This window comes from Diplotaxodon limnothrissa, linkage group LG10 (genome assembly GCF_057381915.1).
Source record: "Diplotaxodon limnothrissa isolate DT_005_m linkage group LG10, D_limnothrissa_male_GT1.1, whole genome shotgun sequence".
NCBI classification, from domain to species: Eukaryota; Metazoa; Chordata; class Actinopteri; order Cichliformes; family Cichlidae; genus Diplotaxodon; species Diplotaxodon limnothrissa.
The window spans coordinates 10,237,677-10,258,329 of record NC_140605.1 but is presented as its reverse complement, the minus strand read 5'-3'; the positions used below and the strand labels follow the sequence as shown (position 1 = coordinate 10,258,329).

The following is a 20,653-nucleotide window of genomic DNA, read 5'->3' as shown; positions in this document are numbered from 1 at the left end:
TTCGTGCAAGACTGTTGAGCTGAAGGTTAGCACTGTTTGAGCATCCCTCTTGTGAGCACTCCACCCGGCTCCCACAGAGCATTGCATGCTAATTATGGTTGTTGATAATCACTTTCATTTATATCAAGTCCATTTGAGAAATGTATTTAACTAATACAGAGTGCTGGAGCAGCAGGGAGTGTTAATGACCTTAAAGATCGTTAACTTCATGTCAACTTATCTCTCCATGATGCCTTTTCCATTTCCCTCCCCTCTCTGTGTTCATCCTCTTTTTTGCCTCAGATGTTTTACCGTCTGCAGCGGTGGAGAAAACTGGTACCATGCTGTCTGATGGTGCCATCTACAGCAGTATCGACTTCATGGGGAAGGCAGGCTACAGCAGCCCAGCACGAGGCACTCAGCCCACCCCCTATGCCACCACTCAAATACTTCAGTCCAATAGTTTCCACGAGCTGGCGGTGGATAGGCCAGATCCCCGCTGGAAGGCTTCTCTTCAAGCCCAGCAGGAAATAGCAAACCTGGGCTACTCGCTAACTGACAGACGCCCTGGCAGTGGTATGAGCCACGATGAAATGATCAAGATCTTTGTTTATTTGATTGTTTTTGGTTTTGTTTTGGGTTTTTTTCATTTTATGATAAACTCCTTGGGTCTCTGTGAACTAAGTGTAGCATCTTTGCAGCAAAATCACAAGCACTTTTTTCCCTATCATTTAAATTACTGGGAGCTAAACCAAGGAAAGACCAAACTAGGAAGGAGAGAATTTGTTTACATATTCACTAAAAATAAACCCTTAGGATAATGTCCTTAATTACTCTTCTGTCTTCATCACAATTCTACCCTGGGAGCTTATCTTGCCTAGAAATGTCACGCAATCATGACACATTTCTTTTGGGTTAATTTGATTAGATGGAAGAAGAAAATCCCTCAGTGTTTGGAGCTATTTATGTAGCTTATATACATTTAGTAAAGTCGTGGAGGCTTTTCTGTGTTTTCTTTTTTTTTTTTTTTTTTTTTTTTGCACTATAGGCCGTGTGCTCAGTTAAATGTCAAGCTAACCACAGATAAAGAGAACAAGTGGAGAAGCAACTTAAAGTGGTTTGCCGCAGGTTTTGATGCCTATTTAAGAAATGTCAACATTTAGAAAATGTTGTAATGTGCTGTCAGCACACAGGAGAGACGAATAATGAAAACTGGGTAGAAGACAGTTTGGGTAAAAGTTCACAGAGAGAAGCAGCAGAGAAAAATAGAAGGTACCTTTTTCCAAGCAAAACCGAATGTGTGTGGACTGAGAGTAGAATAATACTCTTGCGTATTTTGTATAGAGGAAGCTAAACCTCTCTTTGCCTACCCCCAGGTGCAAAGGCTGGGAAGAAAAAGAAGCTAAAAAGTGGAACAAAAACCTCTAAATCAAATGGGACATGTTGGGCTAACATGCCTCTGCCACCACCACCCATGAACCCCCTGCCTGGGACTGAGGTTGACCTTGACTGTTACCCCCAGGAAAATCATGGAGGAGGGTAATGTACATTCATATGTCATCAGTCTCTGTACTAAAATACATAAAAACAGAAAAGAAACACATGCAAACACAGAGCCTGCACTTGGGGCCCAAGCAGAGTGTATGCATGGGTGGCTTTGTGTTATTATCAGAATTTGGATATAAGCTGCCTGTTTAATTTACCTTGTGAAAGAAAAAAGAATTAGCTGTATTAGCCTGTTAAACGCTAGTACCCTAGTTAGCTGAGTGACTGCTGGCCTACATTTAGCCCTTTTGGCTAAGACTAAGCTAAAGTCTTTGTTATGAAAAATGGATGTGGTCGCCATGCTGCCCCACACTAATTTCTGAACTCTGCAATGTGAAGCCTTTTTGTTTGTTTTTTGTCTATGCCATGTTTTTTCGAGTTAGAAGTGACTATATTTAAACCACATGATGAAGCGCTAACAGTGTGAGCTTAGTTAGCAAGCTATATCCTTAACATAGCTGCTAATAAGTGCTAATTAACATATAAACAAAACATTATAATTTAACTCAACAAAATTAAAAAGTTCTTGGAGTGAATTCCTTTTTTTTGTTATTTATCTAGCACCATTTCTACAGTTGTGAAACCACTGGGTGTGTTTGAACCCAACCACTAGCTGGGGATCTTTCTGTGCCTATGTGGGTTCACACCAAAGATATCCATATTAGGTGCTTGTCTTTGGATTATGATAAATCCAAACAGGGAGCTGGTTTAACGGGGGCGGAGCCTCACAGCTGAAGGCTCTGTCTCCCCCACTGTATTGTTGGAAGCTCTAGGAACCACAAGTAAGCCTGCACTTAGAGAGCAAAGTGCTCTTTTGGGATAATATGATATGATGATGAGATATGACAGATTCTGATTTTTCTGAATGGTGGCTAAAGTGCTACTCTCTGTGTGGTAAATCTTCTAGAGCAGATGTCTTCAGGACCACATTTTGCCATCCTGAATTGCACAGTCACACTTGCATTGTAAAGCCTAAACATATTGTGGCTGCTATTTTCTGATCATTTAAAAGTGTTGAGAACACTTTTGTTAGTGGAATATTTACAGGTATTTTCTGTCTTTGGCATACATCTCTAATCAGTTATTTAGGAAAGTCAATGTGGTGATTAACATGAAAACATTTTGTCCACATGCCAGATATGACAACGGAAGCTGGGCACCACCAATGTCTGTCCAGACCTACCGCCATCAGAATTTGGAAAATGAAGTAGAGGAAGAGAGAGGTCCCACTCCTCCCCTGAGAGGAAGGTCCTCCTCCCCAGCAGCAGCTACTTTTAGTCAGCCTTCATCGTCCTCTCTCAGTTCTGCCCACCATGAAGAAATGCAGTCCATCTTGCAGGCTCACTTGGATGAGCTGACTAGAGCCTACCAGTATGAAGTGGCCAAACAGGCATGGTAAGATTCCCTTGTAAAGCTAGGTTTTATAAAAATTTATTTATATAGCACTTTTCAATATACAGTAAGCATCACAAAATGCTTCACAACCAAAATGCTAGAACACCAAACAAGGAAAAGCAAAGATGGCTTTTTAAGACCACCTTTCATATTCTTGTTTTTGGTAATAATTTCAATTTTCAATTTCAATTTTATTTCTATAGCACATTTAAAAGTCACAAGTACAACAAAGTGCTTCACAAACGAACCATACTTGCAATTTACAACAGGAGAAAACAGTTAACAAAGAATAAAATTATAGAATAATAATATAAGAACAGGCATGAATCAGGGAAAATTAAGCTAAGTAGTTTGAAAAGCGAGCTTAAATAGATGGGTTTTTAACCGAGATTTAAAAGATTGGATAGTTTCCGACACACGGACATCAACCGGTAGGCTGTTCCAGAGTTTTGGTGCAGCGAAAGCAAAGGCCCGATCCCCCTTCGTCTTTAATCGAGACATTGGTTGCATTAGAAGCCCCTGATTAGAGGATCTGAGTGCCCTTGTAGGGATATATAGATTAAGAAGGTCAATCAAATAACTGGGTGCCAAGTTATTTAAGATTTTAAAAGTATATAAAAGAATTTTAAAAACAATACGGTATTTGACAGGAAGCCAGTGGAGGTCAGCTAGAATGGGAGTAATATGATCCTGTCTTCTAGCGCCGCTTAAAAGGCGTGCTGCGGCATTCTGGACTAATTGTAGGCGTTGAATAAGAGAGAGTTGGAGGCCTAAGTAAAGAGAATTACAGTAGTCCAGTCTAGAGGTTATAAAAGCATGAATGAGCCTTTCAAGGTCTTTATGTCGTAGGTAGGGCATTGCCTTCGAAATTTGGCGTAGTTGGTAGAAGCTGGTTTTTACCACTGCAGCCATTTGCTTATCTAATTTGAGGGAGCTGTCCAGCATTACTCCGAGATTTCTGACAGTGGGCGATAAGTGGCTGGCATAGGAACCTAAAGTCTCCGAAAGCTGTTTCAACGGCATGTGGCTACCAAAGACGATAATTTCTGTTTTGTTTTCATTGAGGGTGAGCGAATTATGCAGTAGCCAGTCTCTGACGTCACACAGACAATTAAGCAACGGCAATAGCGGGGATTGAAGATCCAAATCCAAAGGGAAATAGATTTGGATATCATCCGCATAGCAGTGAAAAGAGATATTGTGATTTCTAAAGATTTTTCCCAGGGGTAACAGATAGAGAGAGAACAACATGGGACTTAACACAGACCCCTGGGGAACACCGCAACGAAGGGGTGCGGGGGAAGAGGAGTGATTTCCCATAGAGACAGAGAAAAACCGCTCGGATAGGTATGATTTAAACCATGAGAGTACTTTGCCTTTAAGACCAACTACATGTTCAAGTCTTGAAAGGAGAATATCATGGTCGACCGTATCAAAAGCAGAGGACAAGTCTAAAAGAACTAAAACCACAGGGCGCCCTGTATCAACAGTTACGAGGAGATCGTTAAAAACTCTCAGTAAAGCTGTCTCGGTACTGTGGTGAGGTTTAAAACCAGATTGGAATTTTTCATTGATTCCATTTGCCTCTAAGAAAGATTGCAATTGCTTGAGAACAATTTTCTCTAAGACTTTAGCCATAAAAGGGAGTTTCGATACCGGCCTATAGTTTGAGAGGACATTAGGATCAAGATTACTTTTCTTGATTACAGGTTGGATAACTGCATGTTTGAACACAGCAGGGACGCAGCCTGATAGTAGTGATGAATTCATTATAAGTAAAATCCAGGGTCCTACAATATTCAGGGCGTTTTTGATAATGCGAGAAGGGAGCACATCATGACGGGAATTGGAATTTTTCGTTTGAGCTATTATTTCCTTAAGGGTCGGAAAGGAAACAAATTCAAACTGTTCTAGTACCGACGAGGGTTCGGATGTTAAAGATGTGTCCTCAATGGGTAGATATGTGGATCTTAGTGCTATAGTTTTATCTGAAAAATAGTTTAGGAATTTTTCACATAAAGCTTGGGAGGTCTCGGTCTGAGTGGAGAGTGGATTTATTAACGAATTAAAAATGCCAAAAAGGACCTGCGGCTTATGACTATTAGTCGCAATGATCTCCGAAAGGAAGGAGGCTTTTGCAGTTTTAACAGCCTTCTGATATTTCTTCAGACAATTGTGGAGAATGTCAAAGGAGATCTGGAGTTTGTCTTTCTTCCATCTCCTCTCCGCTTGGCGGCATTCACGTCGGAGGGTACGAGTATAGTCATTCATCCACGGTTGACGGAATGGTTTAAGGCGTTTGGTCTTTAAGGGAGCTACAGTGTCTAAAATAGAAGTACAGGTGGCGATGAAGGAGTTAGCGAGATCATTAACCGGTGTAGCTGTATCCCAGTTAATTTCGCAGAAGGCAGTGTTGGTCAGAGCCATAGAAAACTGACCAATAGTCTCTGAGTTAATCATGCGTATATTTTGCACAGGACCCTCACGTTTCAGCTCCATATTGCACACATTGACATTAAACAAAACCGGGAAATGGTCCGATATCCCAGGATTATAAATGTCCGTAATGCAAATGTCCAAACCGTAGGATAGTACCAAATCAAGCATGTGGCCTTTAATATGGGTTGGTTTACTGACCCACTGAGTAAGGTTAAAAGAGTCTATAAGAGCAAGAAAGTCCTTGACCAATGGGTCCAACTCACAACAGACATGAATATTGAAATCACCAGTAATGAGAGTACAGTCATAATTAACCAAGAGGTTTCCTAAAAAGTCAGCGAACTCATGAATAAAATCCTTATTGACTTTTGGTGGGCGATATACCACCGCACAGAGGATCGGGGAGGAGCAGTTCAACTCAAGTAACTGCACCTCAAAGCTAGAAAATATGGCTGGGGGAAGCTGTCGCACACGGAACTTGTTTTTAAAAGCCGTGACTAGCCCTCCCCCTCTGCCCGAAGTCCTAGGAGTACTGACAAAAGTACATTCTGGTGGAAGAAATTCCGATAGGGAGACAGACTCACCAGGTCGGATCCAGGTTTCTGTCAGGAATAGAAAGTCTCGCTCGGAGGAGAGAAAAAAATCATTCAGAACGAAAGACTTGTTCGCCAGCGATCTAATGTTCAGCACAGCCATCTTGATCGTAGTCATCTCATCGCTATTTGGAGCACGCCTCAGCGGACGTAGGTTGCTGTGGTTCACGCCACCACCACGCGCCCGTATCCAGCTTCTAGTGGGTTGGTGGACGATTGGTAGTTCCGAATTAGCGAGTTGTCGGATCCATCGATGGCGGGGCAATCTGATGGTGTGCTGGTCATGGAGAGAGGATAGGGGTTGGAGGATATCCGAAATGGCGTAGTAGTTGGTTACACCATGTAGTTTCAAATAAGTTTTGATGCGAATCCGGATGCCGCTCCGTTTTCCCCGTCGTCTGGGCCGTTTCTTGGCAGGGGGGAAAAAAGGCAGGCAATAAATGCCAGTAGTCGTGTCTATGGGAGACGGAATGTCGCTTCCCAATTTCAAAAGTGGATATGCTGGTTGATGTTTCAAAGGTCGGAGATGTTTCAGAGGTCGGAGATCCAGCAGCGTTTGACGGTCATAAACAATTAATGTGGTTCCATCCAGAAAACATAAGGAAAATAAAACAGCTAACAACAAAAGGAACTCGGAGGAGCGGAGACGGCTTGCCGTACACACTGGCGCCATCTTGCATAATGTGAAAGTGTGAAAGCTTTGCATGGTAACGCAGATCCATTCAACTATGTTTGCTTTGCTCTGTTAGAGAGATGCATGTAATTTTATTCATTTTATTCTGGTGAAAGTTTGGATTTTGCATATCAATGGAAAATGTCTGAGTGCCTTTCAATGCTGGTATTTACATGTGTCAGCTCAGACCTGCGGCCCGTGTGTCTTGCAAGCGATAAAAACATCTCTCCATTGATTACACCTTTGATGGAGCATTGGAAAACTTGACAAGTCAGTGGCGACATGGAGGGTAATGACTGGGTTTAGTCTTACATGCTGTTCTGACATCAGTAAATAGAGTTAGTAATTATGCATGCATCTCCTCTATGGTGGGATGCGAGCCATCATGGAGGACAGCTGTGCGGGAGATAACAGGCATGTTGGTGACAGCCCTGCCCATCCAGATATCCTTAATCCAGTCCAATTACAACTCCATTGTGTTAGCACAACACACACCAGCACTGAGAAAGTAATCAGTAAAATCACTGCAGGCATTCATAGTGTATGCACATTGCATCTCCACCCTCCTGAATATCTACTGATTCTGAATTTGTAATGCTTGTTTTGCAGCATTTTTCACGCCCATTATCTGTCTTCTGTTGCTTTAAAAACATTTTATTAATACACACTGTTTCCCCACATTTAAATAGGCATATGAAAACCAGTCCAAACGTGTCCAACTCCCCAATCGACTTCATGTCTAGTACACTGGGTTCTGATTTGGGAACCACTCTCCTTTCTGAAGACGAGGAGGAAGAGGAGGAGGAGGATGAAAGATATGCTGTGGTGTCAAAGAATTTGTGTGGCTTTGAATACACTCCTGGTCACAGCATGGATAACCTTGAGGGCTCAGGTAAAAATGTTTTAAAAATTAATTGCTGTCTTCATTTTTAAGTGAATAGACCACTGAGTCATTGACACTATGAGGTCATGCTCACATGGAAATATGGGTAAATAATAATGCATAGGTGCTGAAAATATGACAGATATTAACATGCATGCTCTAATTATATTTTTATATGCCTACACCAAGTTCACCGATAGCACTTTCATTAGGAATATGGATGATTTGTGAAACCAGGTATGATTATTACTTATTTATGGAGCCCATTTTTAATTCATAGCTTTCACTTGATGTGTTCTCACTGAAGGCATGCCACTTTTAAGAATAATATCATTCCCATGTGAGAATGTAGCTAGTAGAAGTTTTTCATCTTCAGTGTAGTCGATGAAAAGCATAATGATAAAAAGAAAGAAAGTACAACCTCTCTCAATTTCCAAATTTTACATTGGAGGACATAACTAAAAAAACATTTTTTTAAAAATACAACCTGAGATGAACAACAATGCATTGCATATTACACCATGTAGCAAAAAATAAGCCAAAATGCTGAAGCAGTGTGTGAAAAACTAAGCCATGATTCAGTAGCTTATACAATTACCTTTAGCACCAAGTTTTAGCTGTTGGACAAATGGCCTCACATTTGACTCTAGAATACTTTGGAACACAGATGAGTCCATATTCGACTCAGTGATTGCAAGGTTCCTGGTTCCCATGGCAAACTACAAGCCCAAACTATCCCCCTTCCATTACTGTGCTTGACAACTGGTATGATGTGTTGGTGGTAATATACTGTCTTGGGCTTTTGTCAGATGTGGTGCTGGGCTGTATGGCCAAACATCTCCACTCGGAAGTCTTCAGATTATCCAGATTATCCAACTTTACAAACCTAAACCTTGCTGCCGTGTTCTTTTCGTGAGACGAGACTTTCTCCTGGCAACCTGTTTCCAAACAAACCATACATATTCAGTCTTTTTCTAATTAAACTGTCACAAACTTTAACTTTTCACATACTGACTGAGGCCTGTAGCATCTGAGATGTAGATTTTTTTCTTTTCTTTTTTTCAGTTTCTTTGAGGTGAGTTTACTGCAGAGTCCACTCCTGGGAAAATTAGCAACTGTCTTGAATGTTTTTCACTAATGAATAATTTTCTCACAGTGGAATGATGAACTTCAGATTGTTTGGAAATGGCCTCATAATGCTTTCCAGATTGATTGGCAGCAGTAACTGCTTCTCTAGGATCACTGTGGATGGTTTTCCTCCTTGGTATCGTGTTAGCACACACCTGAATTTTCCAGACTAAAACTGCTAAAAGTAGTTGCTGTTAATGCATTTGATTAGTAACCTAGTTGAGGCTATAAGTGAGGCTGTATTTAGACTTTCACACATCATTTCAACATTTTTCCTTAATTTTTGTCAAATAAATAATGGCACTATCTAATATCCCATGCATTGTTGTTCATATGAGGTTGTATTTAAATAATTTTAAGACATGCTAAGGAACAGATGATTATTTGTTATGTCCTGATACGGAAAAAGTTAGAATTGAAAGAGGGTGTGCTTTCTTTTCACCATGACTGCATATGAATGGGAGACATGTGGATATAGTTATGATTCACTGAAAGGAAACATGTGTTTTGCTGTCATCACTACTGAAAAACCACAAAAGTGTAGATTTAAAACATATAACAATACAGATGTCAAAATGCAACAAAAGGAAATCTGTCTCTTATCAGAGATTTTGAATGGGGTACTTAAGAAAAGGACGATATCAAAGAGGAGACAATTCTGCTTTTCTTGTTCATACATTCAGCCAATCTGAGAAACTGCATTCATGTCAGATAGTTTCTGAAATACATTCTTTAACTCGCAACAAGAAGAAGTGCCTTTTATGGTGGGTGACAACCAATATTGTCTTTTTAACAATATCCACTATCCAATTATCACACGTAAATAATGTAAAAACAGCAGTGAATAATCAAGAAAATCAGCTTTCTAACTATCCAAGGCATTGCAGATTTCTTCAATATCAACACTGCCAATGTGGTTGGGCCACTGAAGCTTGAAGTGAAAATGTTTTGCAGTGTGTAGCCTTGCTAATCAATTATGGGTCGGCAACACAAACACAAAAGCATAAAATGGATCATTTAATCGCATGCATGCAAGCCCCCCGTACACTGTTCTGGTCTTTTAGGACATTGATTGGTCGTTTGGACCGCGATTTGCGCGCAATGTGATGCAGACAATACATTTGGGCAAATGTAAAACAGTTTCATCATCTCAAGGATATTCAGATAGTTTAGGGTTAACCATTAATACCTCTTTATTCTTTTTCAAAGAAATATTAAGACAGTCTGTTAAAAGCTGCTTGAAGTCCTCCGTGGATAGATGTCAAAGCAATAATATATGATATTTCAACATCTTTAGTAGGGCTCTACTGAAAAGAAACACATCTTGCATTTAAGATTTGATGCATTTATAAATAGGTTTACTGTGTGAAAATGTTTCTTTAAAGAGAAACTTGATGGCTTCTCCCACAGGGACAGGATTGTACCATTTTTAGACTCCATTGTTTGAAAGGTTAAAATTGAAATGTGAATTGAGAATATGTGTTTTTTAAGCCCTTTTATTAACCCATTGCAGGGCAAAATGCAGATCAGTGTGACTAAAAATATTTACCAACATTAGCAATGCAAACATTTTATGAACTCATATTTAGCTGTCAAGAGTTCTTCCTATTTTAGAAGTGCATTCAGTCACAGCGAGGGAATTATTTCAGTCCAGTGAATCAAAACATGAATAAGGTTTTTTTGTGGTGGCAGTATTTCCACAGCGGCTGCCATATTGCATTTGTGGAGTACTTCTTTAAATAGTTTATTTATTTATTTTCAAATGCTTGTCTGGTTTTAGAGCTTGATTTTATTGTCACTCAAACAAAGAAAAACAGTTCTGTACTCTGATTCTGGCATTCAGTAGCAATATGCTCTCATACCTTCTGTTTCGACATCACATATAGGCTAGGATGTAGAACAGACAGTTTTTGAAATTTCTAGTATTTGTTGATTTCAATCGCAGCTTTGAGTTCCGCTATCGTTCCAACTGACACGTTTGGCTTGTTAATAGATCTGCTGATCCTCTATGGGTTTTCCAAATACTTGGTTTTGAATTCATACCCAAACCTTAATATTCAATAACTGTCTCATTTCGGTCCATTATAGGTAAGGCCTCTGAGCAGTGTCTCTCAGACAGCTTTGGCACAGCAGACCATGGTACACAAGGCTCGCATAGCCTTGGACACAAGAGGGCGCCACTCACTGCTAACAAGCCTCAGACAGACAAGGTTGGAACTCTTCCCAGACGAAGAGACACTAACACAGACGGTGAGTCTGGACTTTAATACCCCCAGCTATTACTTTTTATTTATTTTAAGTCTTTTTAGTACATTTAATGAGAATGCCCATATCGTGACGTCTGATTCGTATCCTTTGCCAAACACCCTGATCTACCATCCACTCAATAGCCCACACACCAGCCATGAAGTCCCTGCACGGCATGGGTTCCCACATGCACAGTTCGTGGGCAGCTGCTCCCTCAGACCCCTCTGAGGAGTGCATGGTGAGTGTGTCCACGCTGGAGCGGCAGCATATGGCATCCTGGAGTGGCACGACATCATCCAGCAGGGCCACCCTGAGTAGGGGTTCAAACAAGAGAGCTGGCATAGAACCCTCCCACAACGGGCATCCTTCCACAAACGGCACAGAGAAAAGGGAACACTGTGAGTGTTCATCCTCAAAAGGATCTACTGTATTTGTGTGTGTGTGTGTGTGTGTGTGTGTGTGTGTGTGTGTGTGTGTGTGTGTGTGTGTGTGCACACATGTGTGCACATTACAAATATTGGATATCTCTTGTAAAGCAAACACAAGCAAGAAAGTAATAACATGCAAGTTTTCATGAATTCTGATGCATTTAATAATTTTCACTCTGCAAAGATTAACATTAGACAGGTTCAGTTATATACTATATATATACTACATACACTGATCAGACACAACATTAAAACCACTTCCGTAATACCGTTTAACCTCTAAATATGACTAGTAGCATGTAAAGGTAAGGCTCCCATAGATTGGACTTTTTCCAGGACATCCTTCAGATGCTCAGTTGAGTTGAGATCTGGAAAATTTGGAGGACAGTTAGAAAACTTTAACCCTAGTCTTGAATGAAATTTACGGTATGAAGGAATCATCAATCAAATTAAAGGGGACATGAAGGGGTGTAGATAGTCTGTAAGAATGTTTAGGCAGTTGATAAATGTTAAAGGATCAACTACATGAGTGCATTGGCCAGAGCATCACTCTTCCAATGTATAATAGCTTCCTGTTATGCACCAGTGTCTTTCCTGCATAACAGGGAAACACACCTCACTGAAAATGTGATGTATAAGATCAGGCCACCAAGCATATAGATCCATTGTGTTTTCACCTTTCTCTCATAAGCAGCCTTAAGGCTTTCAGCAGTGGATGCTACAGGTTAGAATTCACTCTTCATGCAACCAGTTCAAACTTATCTTTTGTTGTATTTTTTGTATGTAATGTTCAAAACGTAGCATCTCAGTCATGTGGGATCAACTGACAGGACTGAGATGCTCTGACCAGTAGTGTAGCCATACCATTTTGGCTATTGGCAATGTTCCTGACACTCTTATGCTTGCCAGTTTTTCCTAAATCTAACAAACACTAAGTGTTCTCTGGAACAGTAAGATAAGAGATAAGATAAGATAGAACTTTATTAATCCCTCGGGTGGGTTCCTCTGGGAAATTCGACTTCCAAAAAGCACAGCAACGACCGAAGTTACAGTTACAGAATTGTTATATATATATATATATATATATATATATACACACACACACACACACACACACACACACACACACACACACACACACACACACATATATAAATACAGAGACAAATATAAATAAAATATACAAAGGGGATAAATAGAATAAATAGGAATAAAAAATAAAAATACAAGTGAATTGCACATTTCAAGTATTGAGTCTATTGCACTGTTGACTATTTACAAAAAGTATTGCACAAGGTATTGTACAGTGAGGTGAAGAGGCACTACAGCTTAGTTGTTCCCTCCTTTGTCCTCCTGTTTCCCCTCCCTCTCCCCTCCAGAGAGGAGTTAAACAGTTTGATGGCGTGTGGGACAAAGGAGTTTTTAAGTCTGTTAGTTCTTGTCTTGGGGAGAAGCAACCTGTCACTGAACAGACTCTTCTGGTTGTTAATGGCCGTGTGCAGAGGATGCCCAGCATTGTTCATAATGTCCACATTCAAGGGTTTGCAATATTAGCAGTGATGTTATATTCTACTAACAGTGAACCCCAAAGTTAAAAAGGCTGTTCCTATGAATGGTAAAATTCAGTTAAAAGAAATCTGGTAGAATCTGGTGGAAGGGGAATAATAAAATAAAGTCAGATCACCTGGGATTTTTTTTATTATTAAATTCTATACATAACCTAGAAAAAACAAAAACAAATACAGTTTTGGTATAGATTGAACAAAATCTTTTGTCTTGTCACCTCAGACACATCCTGAGAGTGGCAGCTGAAAATCCAGATTGTGAGAGTAAAGTTTTTTATATCATCCAGACTTTACATTGTTTCCTTTGTGTCTGTCTGTCTTTCTTTCAGAGTTTATGTGAAGCATCATTCCCCGCAGTTGCTGCCTGTCCCAGGACACCTTGTTTATAAGCGCTATGAGATTTTTCTCTGCGAGTGACACTGTATGATGTTTGGAAAATGGAGACAGAATAAAGACAAAGAAGCAAAATTGTGCAGGATAAAATGCAGAGCTGTAAATGTCATGTACAGACACAGACACCACTCTCACAGTGTTATTTTCATCCCCCTCTTCAAAAGAGTAAACAGTGCGTTATATGTCCTCTTCTATTTTCTGTCACATGGTGTACAACAATTCACACAGTGGAGATGAGGAAGAAAACACACAACTAACAAAATGACTAATGATTCAAATGAAAAAGGACTTGCATAATTTGTAAATAGATTTTTTAATGTTTTTCTCTTTCTTTTGCTTTGCTATGCAAGCCAAACCCAATGTTGTCTTTTTTTGTGATTTATTACCATGAGTCCTTTTTTTCATTAATGCTCAAACTGTTAGCTTGTTTTGATGAAGCTACTGTATCATTGTATTTTTGCACAGAGCATTTTGGTGAAAATAAGCACAAACCCATTGTCAGCTAAGCTGAGGAGGAGAATCATAATGGCAAAGAGGGGAATCGAGAACATAAACAAAAAGACATGTATACTTGGCTGTGCTGTATTTTTTGTTTTTTTGAGAAATGTTCATCTATTGAGAATTATGAGGCAAAAAACACAGGCGAAAACTAATATGCCAAAATAACTAACTGTGTTTCATACTTCTTTTGCTGGGAAACCTATTATGCATTATACTAAAAATGTTTCTCAACAAATGGTTAATAGAAGATTTTGTATGGTAACCAAGTAACACATCAGCTGTGATATCCAAAGCAAACACAAATGGAAATATACTTCTCTGCCATTCCCAGCATTAATCTCTTAATACATATTTATATATATATCTGTTCCTTTTACAGTTACATCCAGTGACATGATGATAGTGCAATATTTAAAAATACAATATGACAGTTTGTGAAATGAGAAGATGACAGGAATTTGGAGCAGGTCACCTATAATGCATTGGATAGATTAATTAAAAATGTCCAATGTCACTTGTAGAGAAATAGGATGTTTTAATGACATGTGTTTATGATGTTAAACATCAAAGAAATGATACTGTTCAAATTTGTTGTTATGAACGACAGAGCAGAATGGTTATGGATTTCCACTATCATCAACATGTATAGACTTGAATGACTGCCAAATTGAAAGATGTTTTGTAAAGTTTTAAAAAAATACAGCCAATTATCATTTTCTGCCAGTGAGATTGGGAATGTGATGTCTTTACATTTGTTTGGATGGTTATGTTCTGACCGTTGTTCTGGTAATGGCTCTCCCTATGAAGAATCTTTATGCCAGATTGGTTTGCCCTCAGGAATACACAGCCACATACAGTAGGGCCATTTTTTTTTCCAATCCTATGATGCAAAATAAAATGTGTATGTGAAAATTAACAAATTCTCTTCTCACAATTGCCTGAGTTTGAAATATGATTTGTTTTTAACAAGAAATGCCCATTTTGGATTTTTCTGAAACAATTAACCTATTTTTACATTACAAATGGTTTTAAAATATACTCCACAGTTACAGTTTAAACTAAAGAAATGTCATTCTCTCTCTCTCTCTCTCTATCTATCTATCTATCTATCTATCTATCTATCTATCTATATATATATATATATATATTAGGGGTGCAACGATACACAAAATTCACGGTTCGGTTCGATACTTTGGTGTCACGGTTCGATATTTTTTCGATACAAAAAAATGTTCATGCCTTTTTAATTTGTCATTTATTAAAATTATAAATATATATATTTTAACTCAAAAGTACAGTTTTTAAATTTAACCCTAACCCTTGTGCGCGTTTTTTATTTTGACAGCGAATGCGCACCTGCGGACCACTTATGTGCAGCCCTGGTTATTTAGCTCGTCATATTGCAGCCACAGAAATTCTTTTGTCCATGAAACCATAAAGCTGCACTTTCTTTTTGCCTTATAGTCTCATTTGTCATAACTTCTCCGTTTTGTGGTAAGCTTTTCTTTGGCTGTCACTTCTTCACCCCGACCTGTCTTATTTGGCTCAGCAGAACTAAAATATATATACTGCTGCTTTTACACACGCACTCACATAAGCTCAGCGATTCTCTGCGCGATCAACCTCTCACATGTTTAAGCTGCGGGAGATTTCACTTGTCATGTTTGCATAGTAAGCTAACGATTAATAAGACGATGTCAGAGGAATTGGTGCACAAATTATCATCACTCACAGATCAGTGCTGTCGCTCTCTATACACAGTTCGCATGATTGCAAAGTGAAAGCAAAAAAACAAGCGCAAATTCAAACGCGACTTCAATATGTCACATATTGACAGTGGCTCACCGATGCCAATGACATAATTACCCAGCTACATTTCTGAAAGAATGCAAAAGCATTGACATATATTTTTCCTACAATAGCCCAACGGGCAGGGCAGAGAGATTTTTGTAGCCCGACTGGAAAGATCGCTAGCTCCGGGACGTCGGGCTAGCGATTTTGCAAGCCCTGTATCTGATTGAGGAATCACTCATCTTTAGAAAAGAGAGTTTATTACAGAGAAATGTCTCTTTCCAAAATAAAAGCTATACTATCCGCTTCTTCTGGGCTATATTCTCAGCAGCATAAGGAGAATCACGTGCTAACAGCTGTCTAAATGACTCGGCTAAAGTTAGTAGCATGCTTGTTGTTTTTGTCTTTGCACTAGGATGATGTCGGCGTAAATGTGCAGTCATATTCGTTGTGTTCCCACTAGTGCTTTCAGGTTAATCTCGTTGAAATGACCTTAACGCCACAACACGGCAAATCTCCGTTAACGAGCTACCGCCGATCGCCCCGTGCATGGGGCTAGACGGCCAACACGTTAACGAGCTAACTGCGCTAACACACTAGTTCCCACCCATGTAATTAAGCATTGCATGGCACATCCAACATACTGTTTTACTTTAGTCCATGACTCGCTTACCTTCAGGGTCATACGTCACATGAAAACCAAAATAATTCCAAACGCCAGATCTGAATGAGGGTGGGGGAGGTCCATCTTGCAAGGAGAGCTTAACTTCTGTCTCGCTAGCTTGCCCTGCGCTCTTCCTCCTGACTATGCTGTCTGTGTTGAGCGCTCAGTGGATCTGCGCTCGACAGTGCAGCCTAGGCGGAGGAGTCGAACGCAGATTCACTGAGCGCTCAACACAGACAGCATCGTCAGAAGGAAAGTTGATAAAAGAAATTACAAATGTTGTATTGTTCGATACATATGCGTACCGAACCGAAAGCACTGTATCGAACGGTTCAATATCGATACGAATATCGTTGCACCCCTAATATATATATATATATATATATATATATATAAGCAAGCTATGGTAAATTGTTTAAATTATCCAGGGAATCTTAAAACAAACTTTAGAAACCACGCCAATTGTTCTTCAGCAATAATTCAAAAATAAGCTGCACACCAGTGCATAAATGTAAAAAAAAAAAGATGTATTATAAACAGTGTAACATCAATGTATCTACTTTTATAGGCATACCTGTATATGTAAAAATAGTGTACCCACAAACACTGGCTTGTCTGGCGTATCTTAAAAAAACAACAAAAAAATACCTCTTTGCCTTCTTGTCAACTTTATCTGACGCTGGGTTTTTTTTCAGAGTTTCAGGCTCAACTTCCATCATCATTATCTCGGGACCCCATGACAGCTCCATGTTACATAGAGATAGCTTCTTTTGTTGTTGCTGGAGTCGATCAGCATTGTGGAGAGTTGCTTCAGGCAATGGTGCAATAGGTGCTATGCACAGGGTGGGCTAACCTGTCAGCATTAGTAACTTGGAAATGGATGGACAGGCTGCAGATACTGTGCAGACAAGGAGTACAATGTTCAATTGACCATTTAAACGCTATATCCAACTGCTTAGGTTTCCAGAAGCGCCACAAGGACAGATAAATTAGCATCATGTTGACAATTTTGTCACACTTTCACTCAATTTAGCTACCTATCATCCCATCACAAGGACAACCCAGCACACAGACACAATCCCATCACCAAATGTGACTCCTAATTTACCCAATTTGTACTACATGTGACTTTAATACAGGAGCAGACTCACAACCTAGCCCACAGAGCCCAATTACAAGGTCCCTGCATTTCAATACCTACACCTCAGTCTGATAAAAGCTATACATTAATATATCGGTCTAGCGGTGATGTTGCTGACTTTGTGGGTCATTATGGCTTTTGGTTCAATAAAAATTCAGTTTACTGTAACAAATTTATTGCTGAGATACATTCTCAGCCCTCAGGGGACCGATTTGGCCTGAAACTGCTGCACTTCTTCAGATATTGCTGCGAACAAATGAAAACTACTCATAATGAAGTCCCTGTTTTACTGTGGTACAAGTAGTAATAATGACAACAAAACAGCTAAAACAATTTGATTACAAAAAATGAAATAATCCACTCTGCATATTATTTGAACTCTAGTGTAGTAATAACACTATTATGAGAAAACAACACTGAACTGATTATAGAAGCTATATTTCATTTCTTAATGGAAAATCCATTTGGAAGTAATCTACTGGGTAAAAAGTTAAGTGTTCAGAGGAATCGTTGGTGGTTTGCAGGCTTGGCCACACTGTTGAATAAGTTTTATCTTTTAAGGATGTGTAGAGTATATGTTTTATAACGTTTTGTATTTATAATAAATCGTAGGGCTTGAGATGTTATAGCTCTTCCAGCTTTTGGAGGGGATCTGTGCTACCACAAACTATGAAGCGCCTTGAGGCGACTTTTGTTGTGATTTGGCGCTATACAAATAAAATTGAATTGAATTGAACTAGCCAGGTTGTAGGTTGTTAGTAATTTCAGCTTGGTTTGTCACTTTAAACAGCAAAAGAGAAATATTAACAGTCTGCTATTTACACTGACAAAGTCAGCCTCACACAGTTCCTGTTAGTAGACATTTTTATTTAAGCTAATGTCAACATGTAAAGCGAAATTAACACATTTCAGTACAGGATATTCATATCTGTGGCGCTTTCACCCCAGAGCAGAGACAATTTTAGACACATGAAATGTCAGAAAAATCCATTTTCAGAGGAAATGTGGATAGAGTAATTAAAGAGCTTGTAAAGAGCCACTGTATAAATTGAAATGCAAAGAACATTATAAAGTCCAATATAAGCTGGTATCAGAGTGAGCTGCATTCATTATAATGCATTTTTGGTTTAGAAATAGTGTACATGACAGCTCAACCTTACACTAATTACACAGTAGCTGTTCAGATAGCACATGAACAGCTGTGCAATTTTTGTTTATTTTCACTTTCAAAGGAGAAAAAACAGAACTATTCGCTCACTTTTTTTTTTAGATCGCAGTTCACCATGAGCAGTGTCATTTCATGAAATTTTCCCAACGTGGTGGACAACCTTTTCAGTCTGAGTATGTGTAACCTTGCCTCGAAAGGCTGAATTGTGACTCATGACATTTGGCTAATTGCAACATTCAAACAGTGTGGTGGTTTACATGCACCCCACCTGAGACCCCAAGTCCTGCTCTGTGGCTCCGCTACCCTGAGGGTAAGCTAAAGGCCAATGGCCTTCAGCTCCCTCAGTGGCCAATTTATTTTCATCTTGTTCACCCTAATGGTTCATCCTTCATGTTACCACTTCACATTGTGCCACCGACATGAAGCAGTGAAGCCTCTCCTGGCAGTCTGTGATACAAGGTATCTAAGTAAATCCAAATGGATGCCAATATTGATATGTATCTTTGTCCATGCCTACTTGATCTGACTCGCAGTGTACAAGTGGCAGCCAAGATAAGTTCTGCTGTTTATTCTTGGCAACAAAATCCATCTCTAGTTACTGGAGGACCCCAAGAGAGTAAAATCTGTATTTTAGCTTCTCTTGTTAGCTTGTCTCTGTACTATTGCCAAAATAGCTTTTTTAAGAGCCTTGGCTTTATTGTGTTCTGCCGTTCTCATGGGAGTTCCTTTGAGCCAGGGCAAGCCTGACATAAGAAGGCTGTTTTACTTTCACATGTATGTGCTAAAGGGTGTTTAGCTATGTTCACCTTGAAGTTTAAGATATGCATACACTGGCGATTTACAACCTGGAAGGCAAACATGATGATAAAGAGCATACATAAATGTAATGGAAAGTATGTACTCATATGGTGCATGTAGATTTTTTTTCCCCATATTAATGTATTTTGGGTTAGTGCAATTAAACTTTTTTAGAACAAAATAGAAACAGATTATCATACAGATGTTTTTTTTTTTTTCAAACAACATCATGTACCAATCATTACCATGAATTAAGACCCCCCCCCCTCAAAAAGATTAATGGCTAATAATGATGTTGGTTGAAATTATTTGTTTGTATCAAACTGATAAATTGCCACTATATTATCCATTTGCTCTTAAAATATAAATGTTAGCAAATGACTTTCTACAAACTCTGCAAGAAACTTTCACTTTGTCAGAAAATATCACTTTATAATCTTCTTAACTAATTGCCAGTTTTAAAAATTTTGCCCTGATGCTAACTGTGATGTCACAATGAAGCTCTGGTATCACCGTGTTTGCTTAGAGTGCAGCTTTTCGACATCTTACCCCTGGCTTCTCATCTGCCACAGTAAGTTATGTCTTGGCACGGAGCGACGCGTCTTCCCCTTGCGCACAGTGAAATTTTATAGTGACAGACAGTGATATAGCTCCATAAACAAATCTGAATTATCCACTGCTGCAGTGAGCTCCGCCTCACCAGCAGATTCATTATCTCTGTCGCCTCCTAATTCCTTACCAACTGCCTGCTTTAAGAGAAAGTAATCTTCCTCAAACACAACTGTAATAAATTTAAAATCATAAATTTGCAGTCTGTTACTTGCCCCTCTCCCCACTCATAACTTCTCATTTAACACCTGTGTTCTACAGCCCTTAGTCCTCAACCTTGGCACCCTCCTTGTCACCAAGAATGTCAGCGGCAATGGAAAACACTGCTTCTCAGAGCTGAGAAAAGCTGCCTATCTCTGACACCACCTGTTTATTTCACCGCCGCGAAGCTAATCGATGTATTCATCACCTCAGGGCTTCTTTCCCACAACAGTGTTTTCTGCACATCCTCAATAAACTCCATTATACTGAAAATCCTGTTGCCTGAATGACCGCACGTACGTGTTTGAGAGGCCAACCACCAATGACAACACAACAAATTAAAATTCAACCTTTGAAGTTGATAAGAGGAGAAAACTGATCATCTAACTGAGATACAGTTGCGGTTCAACTGTTAGTTCAGAAGCGACATTTTTATTTGCAGCACAGCACTCAGCCATACTGCCTCTATAGATCTGTCCTCTTATAAAGAGTTGTTCAGAGTTGACAGCCAT

At 39.4% G+C, this 20,653-nt stretch overlaps 1 protein-coding gene across 1 annotated transcript in view; it reads left to right on the top strand.

Moving 5' to 3' along the window:
- Positions 1–20,300, top strand: part of LOC146623891 (roundabout homolog 2-like) — a 97,007-nt gene extending 76,707 nt beyond the window's left edge. Inside the window, exons 22-28 of the mRNA XM_085364857.1 lie at positions 283–555; positions 1,356–1,518; positions 2,662–2,919; positions 7,314–7,516; positions 10,724–10,885; positions 11,026–11,280; positions 20,209–20,300. Of these exons, the coding sequence (XP_085220983.1) occupies positions 283–555; positions 1,356–1,518; positions 2,662–2,919; positions 7,314–7,516; positions 10,724–10,885; positions 11,026–11,280; positions 20,209–20,300 (1,406 nt within the window). The remainder of the gene's footprint in view (positions 1–282; positions 556–1,355; positions 1,519–2,661; positions 2,920–7,313; positions 7,517–10,723; positions 10,886–11,025; positions 11,281–20,208) is intronic.
- The last annotated feature ends 353 nt before the right edge of the window (positions 20,301–20,653 follow it).